The following is a 24764-nucleotide window of genomic DNA, read 5'->3' on the forward strand; positions in this document are numbered from 1 at the left end:
AATAACAATAAACTAACTTTTTCTTCAAATTTTACGAATGAATAAAATTTTTATGATTTTGTAATGACTTTAATCTAAAAAAAAAGAGCATCCAAAGCTAAATCTAAAACCGAATTTTTTAAGAGTGGGAGGTGAATTCTGAAACAAAGACGACTTTTCCCAGAACAAAAACAATAACAAATCCGTCTGCTAGCAACTCAACATACAAAACGTGTTTTCAAACAAAACAAACAACTTTCGGATAAAGGTAGCACAAAATAGCAATGAAAAGATGAAGTTTGACTTTGACAGCAATAATTTTTATGTGTTTTTCTAATTTCATTTTATTTTATTCTTTTAATTTGTTTATGTTTTTTAATTGGTTGATGATATTTTAACCTTAGAAACAGAAAGTTCCAAAATACAAAGTAGAATTGTTATTGTCCGTCTTTTCGGCTGAAGCTTATATATGAGCCCGCTTATAGCTGGATCTATTTGGTCGTACTCTTATTTTGTGTGGGGTATCTTCACTAGAGGATTGGGTGATGCTAAATCGCATTTCCTTCCACTCATTCCCCCATCGCAACTAGCTGAAGTGCCGATTCCCGGGACGAAATTGGATTGTAAAACATACTGGCCCCCTGTAGATAAGTAAATCAATTATCACATTTACAGGTTTTTAATTCTTCAAATAGGCAGTGTCCTAGTCCTTGCTATTCATCCATCATTAATCTTTAAAGGGCGTAATTTTGTTTTTCATCCCTTTCTTACACAACATATCTCTGTTAAAGATCCCAGCCAATCTGCTACTTATATTGTATAGATCGAATGTTTTAATTAACATACAGAAAAATAAAATAAAACTCGAAGATAATTTAGAAGAGGCTTTTGGGGGTAATTTCATAAATGGAGAGGGGGAAGTGTCCACTAAATACAAAAAGTTAGTTTATACCCATGTAAGCCTAAGTCCAAAATATCTGCACATTTTATCAAGGGGCTTCAGAGAAAATTAAGGTTAGAACAATTAACCTTGTTTCATTTAGCCACAGAGAGCTAGTTGGAGGGGGACAGTTTTGTTGCTTCTTGCTTAAACTATAGCTATTATATATAGCTTAAGTCCAAAGTGTCTGCATTGTTCATCAACAGGTTCCAGAGTAAACTAAGGTTAGGTAAATTTTTATGGTTTTTTTAGTAGTCTAGGACTAGAGCCTCTGATAGCTTTAGTTAAAAAATTCTGCTCTGATGATCAAATGGTTTATAGGTTAATTATTAGGGCGTTTTAAGACCCAGGGAGGCTAGGTGGGTGGCAGGGGGATGATTTCCAAAGAAAAAGTTGGTTTTTACCCTTAAAAGCTTAAGTCCATATTTCTGCATTGTTTATCAAGTGGTTCCTTAACCTCTCACCCCCCAATTCAAAGGGCTTCAGTTTTCTCCCCCTTATATTTCTTGACGCCATAAATGAGTTTTGAGTCTATAGATAAGAGAATAAATAGCTTTAATTTTTAATAGAAACTAATTTATAATATAATTCGAAATGTCCGTCTGAAAATTGGAAGGTGATTTTCTTGGCTCTTATTCAAGATAGACGGCTGAATTTGCATGTGCATAATCCTTTCATTTTAAAGCATAAATAAGTAATAAATTACCATCGCTGTTGAACTACTTTTAGCCTTTGTGGTAAATATTACAAAAATTAATTTCTTCTTGTAATTCATTTCCCTGTCTAAAGATTAAAGGACAAGCAGTCTTATTCTTCATTTTTTATGCTTTTTTAATAATAAAAATTGAAATAGAGGGTGTTCATTAAAAATGCGGATATTTTTAAAATTCAAACTGCTATGAGCTATACTTTAAAAACTATTCCTCCTCTGCGTATTGTTAAGGAGCTACGTGGTAAGAAGTGTACATATTTCTTTTCGCACACCTTTCACTGCAGTTTAATAATTTACTTGCAAGTCAAGTTTTAAGTCAGTTAGGACATTTTACCACGTAGCTCAGGAAACGTTTTTATATTTTGAAGAAAAAAAAAGGGGGGGGGGCGTAAGGCCTAAAAAACGCATTTTCGCAGGCGTTTTCTTGCCTAACCTAACCTAAAAATAAAAAATTTGGATTTTTTGCCATTTAGATTTATTACCTATAGGATTAGGCTTATGTACCAAGTTTCGAGAATCTAGCTCAATATTTAGACCATTTTGCTCACTGTTTAAGTTTAGATGTTGTTACGCCCCCCCCCCCGCCCCCCCCCCCTTAGTATGTAGTATCTAAGAGTATGCATAACTTTTTTTTCTTGTCATTTGTATGTCTCCTAGGACATCTAAAGTTTTACAGGTAGTTGTATAAAGGATTTTACAAAAAAAATAAGGTTGATAGAGCTTGTTTGGTCAGTTCAAAAGAGGACTATAATAGACTATGCATGAACAAGAGCAAGTAATTTTAGGCACCTTCCAGCAGTGAACCTGATTATTTTTTAGTTTAATATACTAGGTTTATGTTTATCTTTATACTAAAGTAACAGGATGTCTATTTGTCTGTGTTTGTACCAAAGGATCTTGCTAACCGCTGAACCGATCGGGTTCTCCTTAACAGGGTTGATTCTCATAGGTCCTGGGAAGGTTTATAGCTATTTTGGTGGAGGGTACCACCACCCTCCCAAGAGAAATCACAAAAAAAAATCAACAAAAAATTATGTTTCTCGAATTAACAAAGAGAGTTCAACGAAACATAAACGTCAAACGCAACATAGACAGTTTTAAATATAAAAAAAAAACATTTAAAGTGCAACTAGAGGCTTAGCCGCTAGTAGTTATAAATCCTAGGTAAAAAATTAAGTTTCACTGTGGCTTTATATGAATTTTTTTTTCATGTTAAGCATAAAAAACACAGCAAAAAATCAACACATGCTGTAAATTGAAAAAGAGCATAAAATAAAATGTATACAATATTACAATTTATCACTCCTATTTCTAAATATGCATTTTTTATAGAAAATTATACTTTTGTGTCAAAGCTTTTTAAAAAAGAACAGTTTAAACTCAACAAAACATTTGATGATATTTCAGGAAAAAATTCTTATAATTTCAAAGTTTGATATATAAAACCATGTTGATACTCAATATTTTTAAGGGGGGGGGGGGAAGTTCTGACACTTTTGCGTAAACAGTGATTATAGGCTTTGTCTTTGGAGATAATGGATAGGTTATTTGGCAAAAAAGTTTCCTTTTGGGATGTAGTTTTCCTATTTTTAAAAAAAATTTGGATTCGGCCTCCAGGTTCCGGTACTCCAGGCCTCCAGGTGGATTCTGGACAGGTAAAAAAAAAAAAATCAAGATAGAACAAAACTTATTTAACAAAAGTTGGTACTTTATGGATGGTATGAACTAATTTGAAGAAATTTTTGAAATCGGGCTCCAGGTTCTGGTACTGCAGGCCTCCAGGTGGATCCTGGACAGGTAAAAATTGAAAATTTTTAATTTTAAAGTTAGAACAAAACTTATTTAACAAAAGTTGGTACTTTATGGATTGTATGAACTAATTTGAAGAAATTTTTGGATTCTGCCTCCAGGTTCCGGTACTCCAGGCCTCCAGGTGGATTCTGGACAGGTAAAAATTGAAAATTCAAGATAGAACAAAACTTATTTAACAAAAGTTTGTACTATATGGATGGTATGAACTAATTTGAAGAAATTTTTGAAATTGGGCTCCAGGTTCAGGTGCTGCAGGCCTCCAGGTGGATCCTGGACAGGTAAAAATTAATAATTTTTACTTTAAAAGTTAGAACAAAACTTATTTAACAAAAGTTGCTACTTTATGGATGGTATGATCTAATTTGAAGAAATTTTTTAAATCGGGCTCCAGGTTCTGGTACTGCAGGCCTCCAGGTGGATCCTGGACAGGTAAAAATTGAAAATTTTTAATTTTAAAGTTAGAACAAAACTTATTTAACAAAAGTGGCTTCTTTATAGATGGTTTGAACTAATTTGAAGAAAATTTTGAAATCGGGCTCCAGGTTCAGGTACTGCAGGCCTCCAGATGGATCCTGGACAGGTAAAAACTGAATTTTTTTACTTTAAAAGTTAGAACAAAACTTATTTGACAAAAGTGGCTTCTTTATAGATAGTATTAACTAATTTGAAGAAAAATTTTGAAATCAGGCTCCAGGTTTAGGTACTGCAGGCCTTCAGGTGGATCCTGGACAGGTAAAAACTGAAATTTTTACTTTAAAGGTTAAAACAAAACTTATTTAACAAAAGTGGCTTCTTTATAGATGGTATTAACTAATCTGAAAAAAATTTTGAAATCAGGCTCCAGATTCAGGAAAAACTTTCAATTTTTACTTTAAAAGTTAGAACAAAACTTATTTAACAAAAGTGGCTTCTTTATAGATGGTAGGAAGTAATTTGAAGAAAATTTGAAATAGGGCGCCAGGTTCAGGTACTGCAGGCCTCCAGGTGGATCCTGGACAGGTAAAAATTAAAAATTTTTACTTTAAAAGTTAAAAATTTTTACTTTAAAAGTTAAAACAAAACTTATTTGACAAAAGTGGCTTCTTTAAAGATGGTAGGAAGTAATTTGAAGAAAATTTTGAAATTTCAAAATTTTCTTCAAATTAGTTAATACCATCCATAAAGTATCAACTTTTGTAAAATAAGTTTTGATCTAACTTTTAAAGTGAAAAAATTCAATTTTTACATGTCCAGGATCTACCTGGAGGCCTGCAGTACCTGAACCTGGAGCCCAATTTCAAATTTTTCTTTAAAGTATTTAATACCATCCATAAAGTATCAACTTTTGATCAATAAGTTTTGTTCTAACTTTAATAGAAAAAAATTTTAGTTTTTACCTGTCCAGGATCCACCTGGAGGCCTGCAGTACCTGAACCTGGAGCCCGATTTCAAAATTTTCTTCAAATTACTTCCTACTATCCATAAAGAAGCCACTTTTGTTAAATAAGTTTTGTTCTAACTTTTAAAGTAAAGAATTTCAATTTTTACCTGTCCAGGATCTACCTGGAGGCCTGCAGTACCTGAACCTGAAGCCCGATTTCAAAATTTTCTTCAAAATAGTTCATACCATCTATAAAGAAGCCACTTTTTTTAAATAAGTTTTTTTTCTAACTTTTAAAGTAAAAAATTACTGTTTATCTGTCCAGGATCCACCTGGAGGCCTGCAGTACCTGAACCTGGAGCTCGATTTCAAAATTTTCTTCAGATTAGTTAAAACCATCTATAAAGAAGCCACTCTTGTAAAAATAAGTTTTGTTTTAACTTTTAAAGAAATTTTTTTTTACTTTTACCTGTCCAGGATCCACCTGGAGGCCTGCAGCACCTGAACCTGGAGCCCGATATCAAAATTTTCTTCAGATTAGTTAATACCATCTATAAAGAAGCCACTTTTGTTAAATAAGTTTTGTTCTAACTTTAAAATTAAAAATTTTCAATTTTTACCTGTCCAGGATCCACCTGGAGGCCTGCAGTACCAGAACCTGGAGCCCGATTTCAAAATTTTCTTCAGATTAGTTAATACCATCTATAAAGAAGCCACTTTTGTTAAATAAGTTTTGTTCTAACTTTAAAATTAAAAATTTTCAATTTTTACCTGTCCAGGATCCACCTGGAGGCCTGCAGTACCAGAACCTGGAGCCCGATTTCAAAAATTTCTTCAAATTAGTTCATACCATCCATAAAGTACAAACTTTTGTTGAATAAGTTTTGTTCTATCTTGAATTTTCAATTTTTACCTGTCCAGAATCCACCTGGAGGCCTGGAGTACCGGAACCTGGAGGCCGAATCCAAATTTTTTTTTAAAATAGGAAAACTACATCCCAAAAGGAAACTTTTTTGCCAAATAACCTATCCATTATCTCCAAAGACAAAGCCTATAATCACTGTTTACGCAAAAGTGTCAGAACTTCCCCCCCCCTTGATTTAATTATATTGAACATAAATCTAGTATATTTAACAAAGAAATACTCAGGTTCACTGCTGGAAGGTGCTTAAAATCACTTGCTCTCGTTCGTGCATAGTCCCATTTTGTAATTAAATTTAAAGTGTAAAAACTCCCCCCTTCCTATCTCCCACCCTCTTGAGTAAAACTTTGATGGTTGAGTTTATTATTACCCCAACTAGCCCTATCAACTGTATCAAAATTCAATTTCCAGATTAATTGATAAGCATCTACTCTTATTTTTTTGTGATATTTTTCAATATAATCATGGTTTGCCACTTATGGATGTTGTCAACCTTGTTCTAGCATTACTTTAGAACTCTTAAATTCACAATTTTTATTTATATTGTTAGACTTGAATGATTTTTAAAAGATGGACTATGCTCATATGCATTATGTCATATATTTAATTTACTATTATGCCTGAATGTTGTTTTTAGCATCCTCTGTTTACCAAATTATAGGATTTATAATAATATGGTATTAGATCTTTCTTCAAGTTTTCCTTATGTTTTCCAGTTTTTGTGTTTACACATTTTATAAACGAGACAATTGTCTTGATTTACAATTTGGAAAAATGGCAAAATATTCTTACAACACAGTTATGAATCATACTCTCATTAATTGTAAATCTCTGGAGTGTGTTTAGTTGTAGGGATTCTTTCTTCTACAATGTGTACATCATACATGTATATATTAATGTCAGAGAATCTGAAGCAACCTCTCTGATAAACTTTTCCCTCTCCCCTCCGTCTCTGGCAATCAACTTTACCTTATCCTCTTCCAATTTTTTTGTTTCTGGCCAGGTTTTCTAACACAGCAGAGAAAGAGAAAGTATGATTAGAGTATGGGAGAATTAATTTCTTATGTTGTGTTTCAACAAATTTCAGCTTTGATTATAGTCCTTTTTCGAGTTCCATTAGTACTCTGAATCAGCAAGACCATCATTTTCAATATTTTAAGGAGAGGTTTGTATTGGCACTAGCCAGGCTTATGTAATTTTTTTTATGAAGTAGATACAAATTGCATTAAAAATCAGCCAACATAGCAATAACCATTTATCATGAATTCGATTTTACATAAGAGGGGGGGGGGGGCATTACTCCTTCCCGTCGGGGGGGGGGGGGGGATGTTACAATCCCTTAAAGCCCAAGGGCGCAGTAGCTAGTAGTTTTAATATTTAACTTTTCAAATAATATAGATTTAAACTTTGGACTAAACTGAATTGATTTTGATGCAACTTTTAAAAAATCAATTATTACCATTGACTCTTCAGTAAATATCAACAGTCATAAATGATTCATATGCTTATCAACTAAAGCAGTAAAATAAACTTCAACATTTGTACCACTGTTTGCAATAAGAGTCTGAATCAGCATTTGTTGTGCCGGGATTGGCGCCGACGTCGGGGAAAGCAGATATTTCAGCCTTGTTTAGCTCTCTGTCAGAGAAGGAAATGTGGGAGATATAAAAAAGGGGAGGTGATGCAGGGGGAATATTGGTGCAGTAGAGGAAGTTAAAGCTGCAGAGGGGGAGGAGAACTCAAGGGATGTGATATACATACATTGTTCTACTGCTACTGACGGAGTTAATGGTGAGAAGATCAATATATTTGCTGCTGTATATATTCTATTCCCGGCTCAGCTTGTGTCTGGAGTTTTTACTCTCTCCACTACAGTAGTCTAGTTGAGTTGTAAAGTGATTGGGGGATTCTGTAACATATATTAGAGATTATCCTATGTGTAAATTAAGATACTCAATATAACAGATAATTTTGTTACATAAAATGATAAAATAAACAGTTAAGTTCTAACAAATATTAAGTATAAGATAATATTTAAAAATGTGTATATCTCAATTTCTTAAAAGAAAACTATTTACCTAGGTAATATAAACTGCTTTGCAAATCAGAGATAAATCCTTTAAAAAATTGCATTTTCTTTGTTAATAAATAGTGCAGTATGACAATAAATACTTAGATATTTTTGAGGATAAGTTTTTGTTCAAACTATTAGAAAACATGATAAAATATTAGTAGAAAATGATATTTAATGTTGCTGCAGTATTATTTGTGAGTGTAAAGGAAATTTTGGCAGAGTATTTTGATTATATTCTTGTAGAGAGATATTCAACTTTGTGCAGAATTTCTGGCATACTTTTAAGTTTTACATTTTATGAAGAATATTAATATTTTTTTTACTTTAACAAGGACAGTTTATGTACACAAATAATGCAGCTATAACATCCCAACAACATCTTTTATAAACCATTGTAAAGGAGAAATATATCGGTTCCGTGGTTAGCGTTATCCTTTAGTACACACAGACAGACGCACCCACACACACAGACATTGTATTAGTTTTATTAAAGGATATATATGAAAGATAAGTTCATCCTAAGCTCAAATTTCATCTATTTTGTTTTTAAATAGAGTTTTTTTCTCGATAAGTTAAGTTTCTTAAAAAGCTTAGTAAGAAGCTAGTAATATTATAGAGTAAGTTTTGCAAGCGTTTTGTTTGTTAATGAGCGGCTGTTTTTTGTGTACTTGCTTGTAAGCTGCACAGAAACTGTATTCTTAGAGAAATTTTACTGATGGACCTTAGGAAAACTAAACGAATATCCATAGCTATAGAGTTGCTACTTTTTTTTAAAGGAAAAATTACATAAGAATAAACGAGCCTTAAACTATTTTAATTTCTTTATTTAACAGGTGTTAAAATAGATGTTGTATTCTTAGTTAACAAATGAGGATGTAATTACTTTTCATCATAAACTGATTCATTTCGAATTATTATCAGTTTAATCTCTGCCGAAATCTAGTTCTAAGGGGGGAGGCGGATGTGCCACTTTTTGAAACCAAAACTAAAAGTCAACAAAGGAACTCAACTAAAAAAAGAGTTACAGGTCTGAGATTTTGCATGGCAGTTGCTTTATAAAGGTACAATATGGAACTATGAAGAAACGGCGGCGCAACCGCCGAAAACCGCCGTTTCCCGCCGAATTTTTTTTGCAATTTCTCGGCGGTTTTCGGCGGATGCGCCGCCGTTTCTTCACTGTTCCATATTGTAACCCTATAAAGCAACTGCCATGTAAAATCTCAGACCTGTAACTCTTTTTTTAGTTGAATTCCTTTGACTTTTAGTTTTGGTTTCAAAAAGTGGCACATCCGCCTCCCCCCTTTAAAGCAAAGCTTTTTATTCTTCAGGGCGTTTTCGTTTGTATATTCGTTATAGATAGTTCTTTGAATGTGGCATATATAAACTATTCCTATAACAATTAAGAACAATCTTAATTGAAAGCTTAGAACCTCGTTAAACATTATCACTATTTCATTTTATAAACTGTCCTAATTAGCAACATAATTGTGCTTTTAGATACATGTATGTGAGGTAATGATGTAATTTTTCAGAAAGAAATGAGAAGAAAAGAATGAAAAACAATAGTTGACTCTAAAAGTGAAATATGAGTCCCAAAGTGCAAACAATAACATGTTTCCTCTGCGGGGGTAAACATGTCTTTCCAGGGCCAAGGTATAGTTTTCTTATTTTAACATGGAAGGGATATTTTTTTTTGAAGAAAAACAAGTTGTCCTACTTCACAATAACGATCATTTCTAGGAGGCATTAAAGTTAAAGGCATAATATTATTTCTATTAAATATACTTTCCTATCAAAGAAACTTCTTTGAATTCTTATTTCTTTGTTCTGTTAAAAACTATGCAAAAACAATCTAATAACAATGATATATTAGAGAAGTAAATTGATTTTAAAAATAAATTCGTGAAGGTTTTATCATTTTGTGGGGCAACGCTTTGAAGTAAAGACGACCCCATAATCTGCCCCCAAATATATTTTAGATTTATTTTGCTTATTGACTATAACTTATCCTGAAATTAAAGAACATATTAAAAAACTGAAAATTTTGACATATTCAATAAAGAGTATAGAAAATGTACTCTTTTTTTTTCTTCTTTCTCGTGGGTTTAAAGTTATGTACAAACTGCTCTACTAATAATCTATTTTATTCTGATTTTATTGATAATTTTAGGTTTGAAGCTCATTTGATCAATGAGCACGGTGCCCTGTATGATATTGACTTCCTTGTTCAAATCTCCCAGTTCAAGGAGAAGCATAATGTTCTTCCTAATCTTGTCCTGGCTGGTACTGCTCTGGCGGAGGCTGGAACAGTTAAACCAAAGGTAATAAAACGGTCAAACTTTCTTCAATAAAGTCTGTTTGTTAATATAACTTACAATCACAGTCATTCTTTTTTAGGGAATAGATATGCCACAAATGATCATGGCTGTCGAACTAAATTGATTTTTTGGTCTTTTGTTAAATAATTTCATTTAAAGACCCATGTCTAAGACTATTGTGATGAATCTGCTCTTTTGCCAAGGCATTTCCCCTAATAGGCTAAATACATAAAGTCTTGGCCTATTCTTAAAAATAGAGAATAATAAGTTTATGCATTTGAATATCTTTATTTTATTGTTTAGCTTTCATATTTTGAGATTCGTTGAATCTATTTATTTTATAGGTTGAGACAATATCTATTAGTACCCAAACAGATGCATCACCTGCCAACGGACCAAAATTAAATGGGGTAGGAAAAGGCCCTGTTGTAGGCAGGAGTAAAGTAGTTAAACAAGAACCTATTGACGTGGACCAGTCTTTGAATTCAATTGACTTTCAGGTTAATATTTTAATTTATCTATTTAGGGAGGGGGTAGCAATAGAATAAAAGGTGATTAAATGAAGTGACGAAATGAATTTAAAACAAACTTTCATGATTAGGATGAAACAAGTTTTGACATCAACAACATATCCATGGAAGACGCAGAGAGCCTGGCGGATGAAACTGATGAACAGCTGACAAAAGTGGCGCCTAAATGTGAATCAGCTGATTTTGTCAACAATAATGAACATAATAACAGCACAAGCGAAACAAGACAGGTTGTTGGCAAGAAATGGGAGATCAACTCATTTTCGTCCAGGTAAATCTATTGCTCTCTTAGAAAAAAAGGTTAGGAGGGGATGTTAGTTTTTATTCTGCCTGTGTCTAAGTTAGGTTTTATTGGGTACAGGGTAGCCCCGCAGGGTTAAAACACAAGGGAGGAAAAGAAACCCCGGCACCCTATACTTTAAATAAGAATTTTTCATTTCAATGTGCAGATAAAAGTTTGTATTAATGTTAATGAACTAATTTAAATATTTCAGGTTTACATGTTATTTCTGCAATGAACAATTTCGCAAGGATTACAAACTGAAGCTGCACTTGATGATGAAACATAAAAATGTCCCGGCACATGAAATGGACAAAGCTAAGGAAGTTCTGATAAAGGTAGGTGCAACCAAAGAAAGAATAGTTTTTATAGCATTGTATTATAGACAGCTTTTCGCGGATATTAAAATAAAAATTTATAAGACTGAAACCAGTTTTGTTATACCCTACTAGGGGCCGAAGCGCTGAGCTTGATCTTTAAATCATTTTAGTGGTGATTTGGATCGGGGCGCGCCAAACTTTCAGCTAATCACAGCGCTGCATTTTCAAAATGCAGCGCTGTGATTGGCTGAAATTTCGGCGCGCCCCGATTTGAATCGCCACTAAAATGATTTAAAGATCAAGCTCTGGTTAACAAAACTGCTATTAATTTTATGATTTTTATTTTAATATTATAATATAGAAAATTGTCTGTAATACAATGCTATACATGATTTTTCAGTATTGCTGAGAACCGGTTCTAATCCAGCAGATATTACCTAATGGTTTCGAAGCCACACTGGAAAAAAAATTAATAAACTTTAATCTATGAATATTAGTGAAATATGAATTGTTTGAAATATAACATGAGAATATGAGAAGTAATAGGTTTATTTTAAAGGTGCATGAAAATGTGAAAAGCATTAAATGTATTGTATTTTTAAAACCGAAGACAACAAACATCCATAAAAGCGAAGTTCAGCTGTTTCATATGCGTACAAAACCCTTATGGTATCAAATTAATTTGACAGTTTAACGAGTTAAACACTTTTACTTTGATTTACAACAGGCATAGATTTTGGTTTTGCCGAAAGTAGGATTAAACTACTAAGAATTAAAAATTTTGATATAATTTTTCGGATCATGGAAAGAAAATGAAGAAGCAGGTTTCGTCGCATTTTCACAGTAGCTTTTCTCCTGTTTTTAGTCCCTGCGGGGAGGGAGGGGGCTCAAACCCTGCGGGGCCAATTTCCTAACCCTGCGGGGCAATCATTAACATTCACCTAACCTAAAATAACCTATCAAAAGCTACTGTGAAAATATGACGAAACCTGCTACTTTCCTTTTTCTTTCCATGATCCAATTTTTCAGAGTAAGCTGGACGGGTGTATACACAAGTGTGGTGTCTGTAACAACAAATATAACAGCACAGCTAACTTTACCAGACACATCAAGGACGTGCATAATATGAGCAGGTAAGCTCATCTTTATTTTTTTATGAGCAAGGATACATTATAATAAGGCATGTATATTATACGTCCCAATCCGTAAATAATATTAGAAAATATTTTGTTATATCTTTCCTGTTTTCCATCAGAATTTCTAGTTTCTTTTGTTTTGACAAAAATAGGTTTTATTTACATTCGGTTTGTAAATCTACATATATAGTTGCTTCTTCTCTAGCTTCTAGGGAAAGGCTAGATAATTTCAAGAGAATAGCATAAAACCTTCCCATTTATAAAGTGTTTTCTAAAAGAACAACAAATTCAAACTGGTATTTTTCAAGATGAGATGCAGACCAAAATATCCATACTACTTTATATTAAAGGATATGATGGGATATTTTTTTAAATAAAAAACCTGGAAAAATGTGGAATTTATTGTTTTAGGGATGAATACAAGCGGGATTATGGGAACAGTGAGATAATATCCCGCACATTTAAATGTGAAATTTGTTCTAAAGAAATCAAACACACGAGAAATATTATTGGTGAGTTTATTACACTTTTGAACCATTGTTCCATTGTTCACCGCCAATTTTTCAAAAAAGAAGAAATAGATTTTTTTCTTCAAATTGGTAGGAAAAACTTAGCAAAGTAGTCTATATAGGGGTTTCAGATATCTTATTGGACAAACACACTAACATACACAAGTTCGGCTTCTCTAGATATAGTATTATAATATTACATTTATTTATGATTAGAAATAGTTTTTTGGGGGGTTTCAAATGGCTAGGCTTTGTTATTAATCTAATGTTTAGAGAATTATGTATATAAACTCGGTTTAATGTTTTAAATTTTCTTTTATATTCATTTAGGAAATCACATGAAAATGGTTCATTTAATCTCATGGAAAGAATACCAGGTATTAATAATCTTAAAATAATGTAGAAATAAAAATAAATTTGTTATAAGTAGCCGAGCAGCAGCAGCAGCAAGTTAACAAAATCTTAGATTGCCCCACAAGCCCCTAGAGGGAAAGTCCCAAAATTCAATTTTCAAGTTTTATGAGTAGATCCAGTCATATAAGAGAGCTTACAAAAAGAATTAGGTTGATAACTATAAAAACAAGCCCACACGTCCAGGGCAAAATTTGGTACTGAATTTCATTTCCTATAATTGTACAAACTTTCCCCCCCTCCCCCTTAGTCTAATTATTAGACTGTTGTCTGTTAAATGTCCAAAGTTCATTTCCGTCTAACCAAATAGCCACACAAAATTAGAATAGAATTATTTATTCAGGACGTTGTAGCACGTATGAAGAACGGGGAGGGAGGGGTGATGCAAGATCTGCCAAATCCCGAGCTTTTTGAATGTTCAATCTGTGGCGTGTCCGTCAAGTACAAGAAAGAACATCTGGCTAAAACGCACCAGGTACATTAGTATCTCAGAAACAGCTATATTTACAATTACTTATTGTTTAGCTCAATTTTTCTGTAATTTAGTCTTCTGATTTTTTTAGAAACAATTCTACTATAAACACGCTGGTGTTCGTCTTTACTGTTTGTCTTGAACCTCAACAAAGTTTCTTTTGTTTTTGTTTTTCTTTTTACCTCCTTCTTCTCGTTTTTCTTTCCATTTTAAATCGGGGAGTAAGGGGACATTAGGCTGGTGGTTATACAATTTCCCTAAAGTTTCATAATAAGATTTTCTTTATTGTTAACTACTTTGAGGACTTTTAACGAATTTTGAATGGTTGGTTCATTAAATTGAGTGTACAGTACAAACGTTTCAATAACAAAATGAAATATGCAAATAGGGTAATTTTGGGTATCATCACAGGTGATGTTCATTAATAATCAGTCATTGTCTTTTCGTCTATTAGGTATTATGTTAATTTGACATCAATAATACATTTTTAAAGAAAATTTTGTTTTGACTGGTAAAAATATGGAAATTATATCGTTGTTTAGATTGATGAAGATATTTACAATGAGCTTATTGAGAAGAAAAACAACGGAGAAGATGTTTCAAATATTTTACCAGGTTAGACAATTTGTTGCAATAACTTGGTTATTTTATGATATGCAGACAGGGAGGGGAAATTTTTATTTGTTTAATGACCAAAGTTTTAACCAATAATTTTAATCTGCATGAGGGGTAATTTTGTCGATCATCATTTAATATGTTTTAGATTTCCTTTCAATCTTTAGGATAGACTTGGGCTATTTTTCTACCCCATCTGTTATCTCCATGAATAGAGCTACTAGATGATAGGTACGATGCCGCTATTAATACATAATTAACTAAAATCAATCTTAATTTCAGATAGAGAGATTTATCATTGTTTGGTGTGTGAAAGGGAATGTATGGATCTCAAACGCCATTTACAGGTATGCATCTGTTTATTGCTTGTTTTTAAACCGTTCAAGTCAAGGTACACATTTTTAATACCTAAAGAAAAAGAATAATTAACTAAAAATTTATCTAAATAATAGGGTAAGGGGGGGGAAATTTCGGTTTTTTTTCGGTTTTTTTGAAAAAAAAATGGGGTAAATATTAATATTTTCAAATGAAACCAAGACCAGTAGAAAGCTTACGGAAAGGACTATCAGGTCCTAAAAGGACATTATCCTGGGACTTTTAGAAGTTGGCCGAAATTGACCGCAAAAAAGTTACCGATATTTCCCCACCACCGGGGGAAATATCGGTAATTTTTTTCAACCTAAAAAAAATCGATGAAAAACGGCCAAACGGCCAGTCGAACATAAATAATCATAATTAGTATAGGTTATAGGGATTATCCACAAAAAGTTTCATAATGATCGGACTATTCCTTCTATGTTAAAAATGAATTTTTTTGAAAGACGCGTATTTTCGATTTTTTTTTTCGAAAATTTTTTTTTTAAAAACTTAAAATTAATATAAGAAAAAAACGTATTTTATTACTTTTTAGGCCTGATCCTAAAAAAGCTCACATTGAACTATAGATTTAGCCCAAAAAACATGAAAATTGATTAAAAATTGACCTCAAAAATTGAATTTGAAGCAAAAGTGTCATCTTTGCAAAAAATCTTGACTACATTTTAACCTTAAAAAAATCGATGAAAAAAGGCCAAACGACCAAACAAGCGTAATAAATCATAATTAGTATAGGTGATTGGGATTAACCACAAAAAAATTCATAAAGATCGGACTATTCCTCCTATGTCAAAAATATTTTTTTTTCAAAGGACCAGAAATTTTGATTTTTTCCTCGCAAAATTTTGATTCAAAAAATAAAATAAATTTTTTTTTTGTTTTTTATCTGTTCTATTCATTTTTAGGCCTAATTCTTAAAAAGTCCATATGGAATAATAGATTTGACAAAAGAAAACATGAAAACATGACCTTAAAAGTTGAATTTTAATTTCTTTTGAAATTACCGATTTTTCCCCCGGCGCCAACTTTGGTCATTTTTGAAAAAAATATTAACCCGATTTTAAAGCTCTCAACGGATTTGGAAAAAGCGGGCAATTTCTAGTTCAAAAAGTTTTTCAGATCAGCTCTAGGTCTTACCAATTTTTGTGTAGGTCGATCTTTACACACCTACTGAAAAATTTTTGGAAAAAAAAAATTTTTCGTCCGACTTTGAGACCCAATAAGTACCCTTAATATTCATCTCACAAGAAATTCATTTCATACTTTTTTGTACGCAATTTAATAAGGAACAAATTTGCTTTTATGTTTTTTTCTGTCATTTGAAAGGAACATGGAGAAAAAGGTCATTTAATGAAGGTAGGTCGAAATTACCGATAATAGCCCCTTACCGAAACTTCCCCCCCCTTACCCTATCTAAATTGATAAAATATGAAAAATGTTTATTGAAAAATAGGGGAAAATTAGCGTATTAAATAAATCATACAAGTTTTTTGTTTGTCCCTTAAGATTTTGATAACCTCAGAACCGAAAGCTTCACTTAGCTCTCGGGATGGTTTTAGGTTATTTTAATTTTTATCCCCCTCTCCCCCTTTGAATACAGAGGCCTTTGGTGCTAGAGGTGACGCTATGAACAAAGTGAAAGAAGCTTAGTTTCATAGAAATGCAGTTTAGTATTGTTGAATGTACCATTGTACATTTTCATATTAAACTTGGAACAAACAAACTTAAATCTTATTTTTGCCAGGTGTGCCATAAGATAACAGAAGAAGAATATTCCAATGAATTCTTAAGTGGTCAGAAACCACAACCTAAAGCATTTAAACAGGTATACACAAAAAATATAAGTGATGTATTTTTTTGTTATATAAGTATTTCTTTAATTTTTGTAGTAAGTACACTTACTTGCATACTTATAGTTCAGTAAAAGCAATCTAATAAAAAAAATTGAAAACATCGAAAATATGGTCTAGTTATAGAGTGGCTATTTTGATTGCAATTTTAATTGATTTTAAACAGGAATTTTGTGTTAGAATAAATCACAATCTCTTAGCAATAAAAAAAGCGATAGGATATTAAAATTGTTTGAAATAAGGATTACATCTTACACAATGCTTGAACAAATCTATTAAAAATAAAATACATTAGAAATATTATTAAGGATACTTCCAAGATTGTAACCGAGGAGAAAATAACTAAAGCAAACAAGCCAGGGGTTGTCAAAGCAGGAAATAAGATTCTTACAAATGGCACCCCTAAAAAGAAAGGTAATGATAAAAGTTAGTATAATACCCTTTTGTAAAGGTGTTCTTGACTGCTTAGCCAGACTAACTCTGTTTTTAACACTGGATTTAATAAAAATATTTCCTTCGTTTTTATTTCAACCGACGTTAAAGGTTTAAACCCAAGCAAAAAGATTATTGTTTTACATTTTTATTAGGGGAGGAAATGTTGTCAGGGTATCGTTATTTTATCCAGCTACAAGTTTCACTTGATTAGAGAGCATAAAAATCTGGTGTTACATCCAAGTAATATTATATCCATTGAAAAAATTATTTATTTTAGTGAAAGGAAAGCTGAAGGTAACAACACCAGTATTAGCTACAGATCTCCAGTGTTATTTCACTCACTGCCAAGAAGTTTTCAAGAAAGATTATCAGCTTTTCCTACATCTTAAACTTAAACACAGGTACTTCGACCTTTATTTGACTTTTATTCATTTATTGTACAAAAGCATGCGTTTTTATATTTCTATTATTTCTATTTCTCAAGAAAGTTATCAAAGGAGGAGGAGTGGGATATAAACTAAACTAACAAAAATTCAGCCAAATTTACGGCACTTGGATTTTCCATGGCAATTCCTTTGGTGTATAGTACAATGAGGAAAAAACGTTTTGTGATTTTTTTGTATAGTTTCTTAGGTTTAAGGTTAGTTTTAAAAGTCTACTTTCACATCTCCCCTTAAGTACTTAATTTTTCTAATCATCCCTTTTGATTTAGAGACGAGCCAAAAGCTGAGCAGGAAAAGGCTTTACAAGCTGCCAATGAAGAAATTGCTCTTACAAGAAGATCTGCCTCCCTATTCAACTGTGCTCTGTGTAACAGGTATGATTATGGTCAGTAGGATGAGAATCAGTGCTATTTTGTTCAACCAGCGACAGACGCTTGGTATCTACCTAATGAATTCTCGTTATTATTTATGCAATGAAATTGAAATTGGCTTGTTGTGCGCCCGGGATCTTATGGGATATGCCTAGGTGCAACAAATTGATGAGAAATAAAAGGGGGGGGGGGGGTGCGTAATGACATAAGCTCTTAAACCGTGAGCAAAATGGTCTAAATATTGAGCTAGACCCTTCAAACTTGGTATATAAGCCTAGTCCTACAGGTATTACATCTAAATGGCAAAAAAATCCAAAAAATTTTATTTTTAGTGTCATATATTTAAGTTGTGATGTCATATATTTAAGTTTGCAGACATGTTTTAGTTGTTACTCTCAATTACTCTTCAATTGCTCTCAGAAAGAATAAAGAGAAAATGTATTAAAGACAGTTGATATTGAGAGTCCTAACACAGAACATTATCTGGTTTGGGTTCGAGTCTTATTAAGACCAATTCAGCTATTTACAGACATCCTATTACTTTAGCTAGTTTGCATAGGCAGATATTCTACCCCTTCAAAGTGCATAGTTAATTAATACATTGTATTAATTAAACAGACAGTCATCCTGTTGCTTGGTGTCCTGATATACAGACAGACATCCTGCTACTTCAGAACTTTCCAGCTTAAATAATCAGTAGTTTTGAATTATTAATATATTTAACCATTTCTAAATAAAGTATATATATCTAATCTTATTTACTCAAAAACTGCATTTAATCCAATATAATAAATACTTAAAAAACTGTTTGTATTTTGAATTAAATATTAAGTCTACTCTATCATTAACTTATGAAAGTCTGTCTATATCTCATTTGGCGCAGTCTTATTGTGCTACGTGTTATTTAGACCTGCTACTGAGTTAAGGGTGGGGGAAGTGGTGTTTAATTTGAATTCAATCACTTTTTGATATTTTTTTATCTCGGATTTTTCACAGTTTTGTTTTATTTTTTTATATTTATAACTTGATTTATATTTTAGGTTTCTGTGGAATTTCACTCTTTAACTCTTCTGATCTAAAGGGATAGTTCTATGAAGTGTATTTAAAGAGTTAAGGTACTTAGAGTAGTGAACTTTTATATGTCTTAGTAGAATATATTAGGCATTGGATAGATATGATTATATGTTAAAGAATTTTTAACATTGACCAGACCAAACTTTTTTTATTTGACAATATCGAAAAAAAGTTAAAGAGATTTGTCACATCAATTACATGAGAATGGTCTATTTTTTTCCAAATATGTATAGCCAAAACACCAATTTTGGATAATCTTTTTCCACATATTTCACAAGAGTTATAAAAAAATTGAACAGGGGTTCCCCTTGGGACAAGTTACTTAAAAAACATAAAAAATAACGTTCGGTTCACTATAGGACAGGTTTTCTATAGATTCTTTTTAAAAAAATAAAGAAAACCGTCCGGTTTCCTTACAATATACACATTATCTCAAGCGGAAATACCAACTAACCATACAACATATAAATATATAAAAAGACCATTCTCATGTAATTTATGTTGCAAATCACTAACTCTTTTAGATATTGTCAAATAAAAAAAGTTTGGTCAGGTCAATGTTAAAATTCTTTATCACAATCATATCTATCAAATGCCTAATATATTCTACTAAGACATATAGAAAGATCACTACTCTAAGTACCATACTGAATATTTTATTGGTCATTCTTTGTTGTTATGTGTATTTTGTTGTATAAAAAGTTTGAAGTTCTATTAACTAGTAAATGCTATCTTAGGTTGTATTTATGACAAAAAAGTTTTTGCCATATATAACACGCAACGAAGTTGAAAATAAAAATGAAAAACTCATTTTTTAAGGAAAATCCCTGGTAAAATCTCTTAATTTTAATCAATAACTTTATATTATGCACTACTACGTTATTTAAAATAGAAAAAACTTACAGTTCACTATTTTTTTTTAAAATGCACTTCGTGAAACTATCCCTTTCACGGCGAATCTAGTTCTAGTGCTCGGATATGGCTGATGGAGAAAAAGGAGAGCGGGGTAAAGGTGAAGGCAAGCGTGGACGGCCGCCTAAGCGTCCTCGGGAGACTGACAGTCAGGATGATGATGGAACTCCCGACAATTGGGAGGAGGATGATGATGTTGCTGAGGATGTTGGTGCAGGTGCCAATGCGAATGTGGAGTCGGCGTTGGGCGATGTGGAGAATGATGTTGTGCCTGAAAGCATAAAAAAATTTGTTAGGGCAATGTTAAAGGAGCATACGACTGTCAAGGGTCAGGTGGATAAGCTAACGGCGGCGAATAAACGGCTGGAGAATAAGGTGAAAGATCAAGAATTCTGATGAGCATATGAAGTTAGGCTATGATGTTGATTTGGCTACTATCAAGAAAAAGGTGGCGCAACTGCCACCGGATGGGGATATTAGCGGTTTTTTGTATGAGACAAGTATGGGGGCTAGTGTATCTGCAGTCAAATTGATGGGAGATGATTCGTTTAATGCATCTTTCATTAATCGTTTGAGTGTGGAGGCTAAATTGGATTCTACCAATTTCGAGGCTAAAAGGGTGAAAAGTGCTCCTGGACATCTGAAGTTTTCGCAGATTGATTTTTTGGGTCCAGTTGGGAATGGAAATTGGATGAATGTTCGTGAGAGTTGTTTGACCGAATATGAGAATCAATTGTTGGATATATTTCCTTTAATTGAGGAAAGGGCTGAAGTGCTTAAGGCTTATAAAAAGGTGGCCGGCGGTAGTGTAAGTCAACAGACTGTAGAGGAACAGTTTAAGGAGTTTTGTCTTGTAAGAGGAGTCAAGTGGGATAGTGATTTTGTGCGGGATGCTCCATTTTGGGATGGAAACATTGATTTTGAGGATTATTTCTTATCATTATGGAGGGTTGCTCGGTTCGCAAAATTGGAGGATCCTATGCTTTTCAAGGACGTTCTGTACAATAGGATATTTGAGTGCAAAGGAAAGAAGATGGGGAGGCTAATTACGCCGGAAGCCAATGCTTCTCTAAGTGCTTTAGGTTATTACCTGTTGATAAGAAGGTTGGTGATACCTTTTGCTGATATTGAAACTGTGACTGAGTACTTTTATGCCCTAAAACAGAAGAGTGGTCAAAATGTGGATGGGTTCTTCAATGCTAAGTTACGGTTGTTTAGGCTTATGCATCCTGGTCAAATTTCTAGACAATCTTGGCGTGATTTCTATAATAATGTGGCTAAGAATTTGCTGTTTTCTGATCTAGCTAGAGATATGGCTAATTTCATTGAATCTATGCATTACCTGGAAGATTACAGCGCTTTCTTGACTTATTTGATTCGCAGAGGTCAGCATTACATAAGCTGGGCTCGTTCTGGACACGTTTCACCTGAAAATGTAACGTCCTGTTATTCTCAGGCTATGGAAGGGTTGAAACTAGAGGATTCCAGGGAGGTAAAAGCTAGGCCTGTAATCAGTGAAGTGCATGTATCTGATTTGGAGGGCAGGACTGAGATTGGCGATAATAATGCGTGGATTGAAGGGGATGATGATATTCCTTGGGATCAGGTTGAGAACGTGATTGGGGCTCTGAATTCGAAGGCTAAAACTATGATCTGTTGGTATTGTGGGAAAAAAGGTCATGTAGTGGCTAGTTGCTGGCAGAAGAGGGACGGTAAGCCGCCAGCTCCTGATTCTCGCATAGGAAAGACCAAAGCTAGGTTTTTTTCAGCAGGCAACGAAAAGAAAGAAGGTCCTGGAGTGCCTAATAATAGGGTAATACCTGAGCAGTTTCTGAAGAAGACAGTCAATCAGGTGGGGCCTGTTGTGGATTCTGAAAAGAGCAGAGATGAGAAACAGTATGAGGCTATGATTGCTGACATAGCTAGGAACAATTTTCAGCAATATCCTATGTAATAGATATTATTGATTCGATATATAAATTTCATTTTGGGATGAAATTTATAGGTCGTTCTTTTATTCGTATTCATTAAATAGGCTATAGTACTGTAGTTGATTTTTTGGGTTTGCTATGTGTAATTTGTTAATTTGGCTGTTTTGTATTCAGATAATTGCTCTCAACTTTATAAAGTATTTCTGTCCTGTTTATTCTTCAGTCAAGGTGTGATCGTGTTAGTGGCTGTCAATGAAAACAATATATATATATATTTATATATATATATATCTACTATATATTTACTATATATTATATTTTTTTGATAGGTACCTATGCAAAGTTGTAGTGAATATTAAAACTTTGAGAGGTACTTACTTGTATGAGAAAAGGCTTGGTGTGTAGCTGTGTGATGCCGGTAGTCTGGAAGTTGTACAGGATTTCATAAATCGAACAGTATGTTGGCGGCTGGTGACGGACGAAGGGCTGACTGCTGTGTAGTGGAATGATGTATATCTAAAATTTAAAATTAATTAACATGGATATATTAATTATTTGTAATACTGCATTGAGATTTTAATCCGAAGGTATATTGATAGAAATGACTAGGGTTTTCAAGAGATCGTGAAGTTTTTGAAGATAATGAAAATGCCTATTTGTGCGGATTTAGAATTTTTTGTGCCAGGGGCTGATATTACGGTGGAGGAGTTAGGAATTATTGATACAGGAAATAATTTTAATTCTTTAATATCTAGAGAAATTCTTGATAAACATGGAATTGGGTTTTGTCCTGCTAAATTATCAGCGTATTCAGTAGATTTAAAGAAAGTTAATATTATTGGATATGTCGAGTTGAAATTTAGATTTGCTGGAACTCAAGCTGTGTTTACGGAGATATTTTATGTACCTGAGGTAACGAGTAGGTTGGTGAATCTTGGATCTGATTTCCTGAAAAAGAATAAAATTAATATTTGTTTGGATGAGGATAAATTTGAATTTTGTGGGGAATCTGTTCCTATTAATTCCTGTTTACAGAAACAGGTGGTGGCAGAGATACAGAAAATTCCTATTTTGTCCGTACGAATGAATTCTGAAATTCCATCTAAACCTACCTTGCCAGGGATAAAGGAGGGGGGTGGGTTTGGAGAGTTATATTCAACGAAGTATAATGTGAAGTTGCTGGACAAAACTATTTTTTATCCTGGAGGATCTACAGCTGTTGTGCATGTGGCTGGATTAAAGAATGATGGGTTTTGGTATGTGTCACCTAATTCTTCTAAGATGACAAGTGGTAATGGGATTATGATCATTGAGGGAGTGTATCAGCCACGGAAAGATGGGTCCTGCGTGGTTAATGTAGTTAATGCGTCAATAAAACCTATTACCTTGCTGAGAAATGTGAAGATGGGGCATTGTTTTGTCATGGATAATCAAGATGTCACCTGTAATAAAACAATTAATGAGTTGGATAAGCCAGAAAAGTTGTCGGGGCAAAAAATGCATGAGCGAGTACAGTTTATTATTCAAAAATTGAAGTTAGATGAAAACCAGATGATTAAAGAAAATCCAGAATTGAAACCTAAGATTATTAAAATTTGTTTGGAAAATTTTGATATCTTTTCAATGAATGATTCAGATATTGGTGATTGTCGATTAATGACATATAATATAGAATTGTTACCTGGAGCTAAACCTGTGAAGGCCAGAAATATTCCGTTGAATCCAGAGTACGATGCTAAGTTGAAAGAACAGTTAACCAAATGGTTGAACGCCGGCATTATTGAAGAGGGTTTCTCGGATTGGTCTACAGAAGGAGGCATTGAGAGTGACAGATGTTTGTTATGCTTTCTTCAATATTGTGAAGACTGACGTGTCCAAGAAATTACAGTCTTTTTATGGGGGGCCTTTTATTGTAGTTAAGAAATTTTTGGATGCATTGTATGAATTGGCACCTTTTGGGAATAATCCCATCAAGAAAAATCAGGTTGTGGCTAGAGATAAAATTCGAAAAATTCATGCTCGAACGGAGGTTTTAGGGGAGGAGGTTAATTTTAACGTTTTTCCTTTACCTGAAATTTGCCCTTCCGATGAGATATTTTTGGAAGTGGACAATATGCCTGTAGAGAGAGAAACTGTAGAGGAGAGAGAGAGTGAAGATGTTGTGTATTTGTCACCTGAAAATGAGGGTTTTGAATTGGCAGAGGAAAGAAAGAGTGATGAGGTTCAGGAGAAGGAGAGTGAGATTGTGGTTGATAATGACAGAGTTTCAAGGGATGGAAATGAGTGGGATATTAATAGAGAAAATATACCTGTAGGCGAAGGAATAGAGGTGGGAGTGACAGATGAATCTGTGGTGCCTGCTTCTGTAGCTGAGGGTAATTTGACGAGGTTGAGCTTCCATCGGAACAGTCGTTTTTGACTCTGGCGCCGCCGCAATCTTCGCCTGAAAGATTGGTGACAATTAAGAAAAGTGGGTCACGGGTGGCGAAATATTTGTGGGACACTGGGAGGAGGTTAAGATCTCAGGTAGGGGGTCCTGTGGTACATGTTCAGATAGGAACTTGAGGACGGAAAAAGTAGGGAAAGGAAAACTGATAATAAGGGAGGGGAAGTTCTGACACTTTTGCGTAAACGGTGAGTATAGGCTTTATCTTTGGACTGAGAGGATAGGTTATTAGGGATAAAATCATTCTTATATGATGAATTTCCCCCAGATTTAAGATTTTTGATTTTTAACTTTTAAAAAAAAATTTTTTTTTTCATTTTTACCTGTACAGAGACCACCTGGAGGCCTGGAGCTCCGGAACCTGGAGGCCTATCCAAAAAATCTTAAATCTGGGGGAAATTCATCATATAAGAATGATTTTATCCCTAATAACCTATCCTCTCAGTCCAAAGATAAAGCCTATACTCACCGTTTACGCAAATGTGTCAGAACTTCCCCCCTCCTTATTCTTGTATAAAAAAATATATATTATAAAAA

At 33.4% G+C, this 24764-nt stretch overlaps 1 protein-coding gene across 1 annotated transcript in view; it reads left to right on the forward strand.

Annotated features, from left to right (window-relative positions):
* The first annotated feature begins 9329 nt into the window (after window positions 1-9329).
* LOC145314539 (uncharacterized) overlaps window positions 9330-24764 on the forward strand; it is a 63467-nt gene continuing 48032 nt past the window's right edge. The window contains exons 1-15 of the mRNA XM_080154496.1: window positions 9330-9452; window positions 9970-10120; window positions 10462-10617; window positions 10719-10918; window positions 11142-11265; window positions 12277-12380; window positions 12795-12895; window positions 13223-13269; window positions 13647-13778; window positions 14318-14390; window positions 14673-14737; window positions 16510-16590; window positions 16924-17029; window positions 17328-17451; window positions 17763-17867. Coding sequence (XP_080010622.1) covers window positions 9385-9452; window positions 9970-10120; window positions 10462-10617; window positions 10719-10918; window positions 11142-11265; window positions 12277-12380; window positions 12795-12895; window positions 13223-13269; window positions 13647-13778; window positions 14318-14390; window positions 14673-14737; window positions 16510-16590; window positions 16924-17029; window positions 17328-17451; window positions 17763-17867 — 1637 coding nt within the window. The 5' untranslated portion in view covers window positions 9330-9384. The remainder of the gene's footprint in view (window positions 9453-9969; window positions 10121-10461; window positions 10618-10718; window positions 10919-11141; window positions 11266-12276; window positions 12381-12794; window positions 12896-13222; window positions 13270-13646; window positions 13779-14317; window positions 14391-14672; window positions 14738-16509; window positions 16591-16923; window positions 17030-17327; window positions 17452-17762; window positions 17868-24764) is intronic.

Source organism: Acartia tonsa, chromosome 3 (assembly GCF_053477335.1).
Source record: "Acartia tonsa isolate MP-2025a chromosome 3, ASM5347733v1, whole genome shotgun sequence".
Lineage (NCBI taxonomy): Eukaryota > Metazoa > Arthropoda > Copepoda > Calanoida > Acartiidae > Acartia > Acartia tonsa.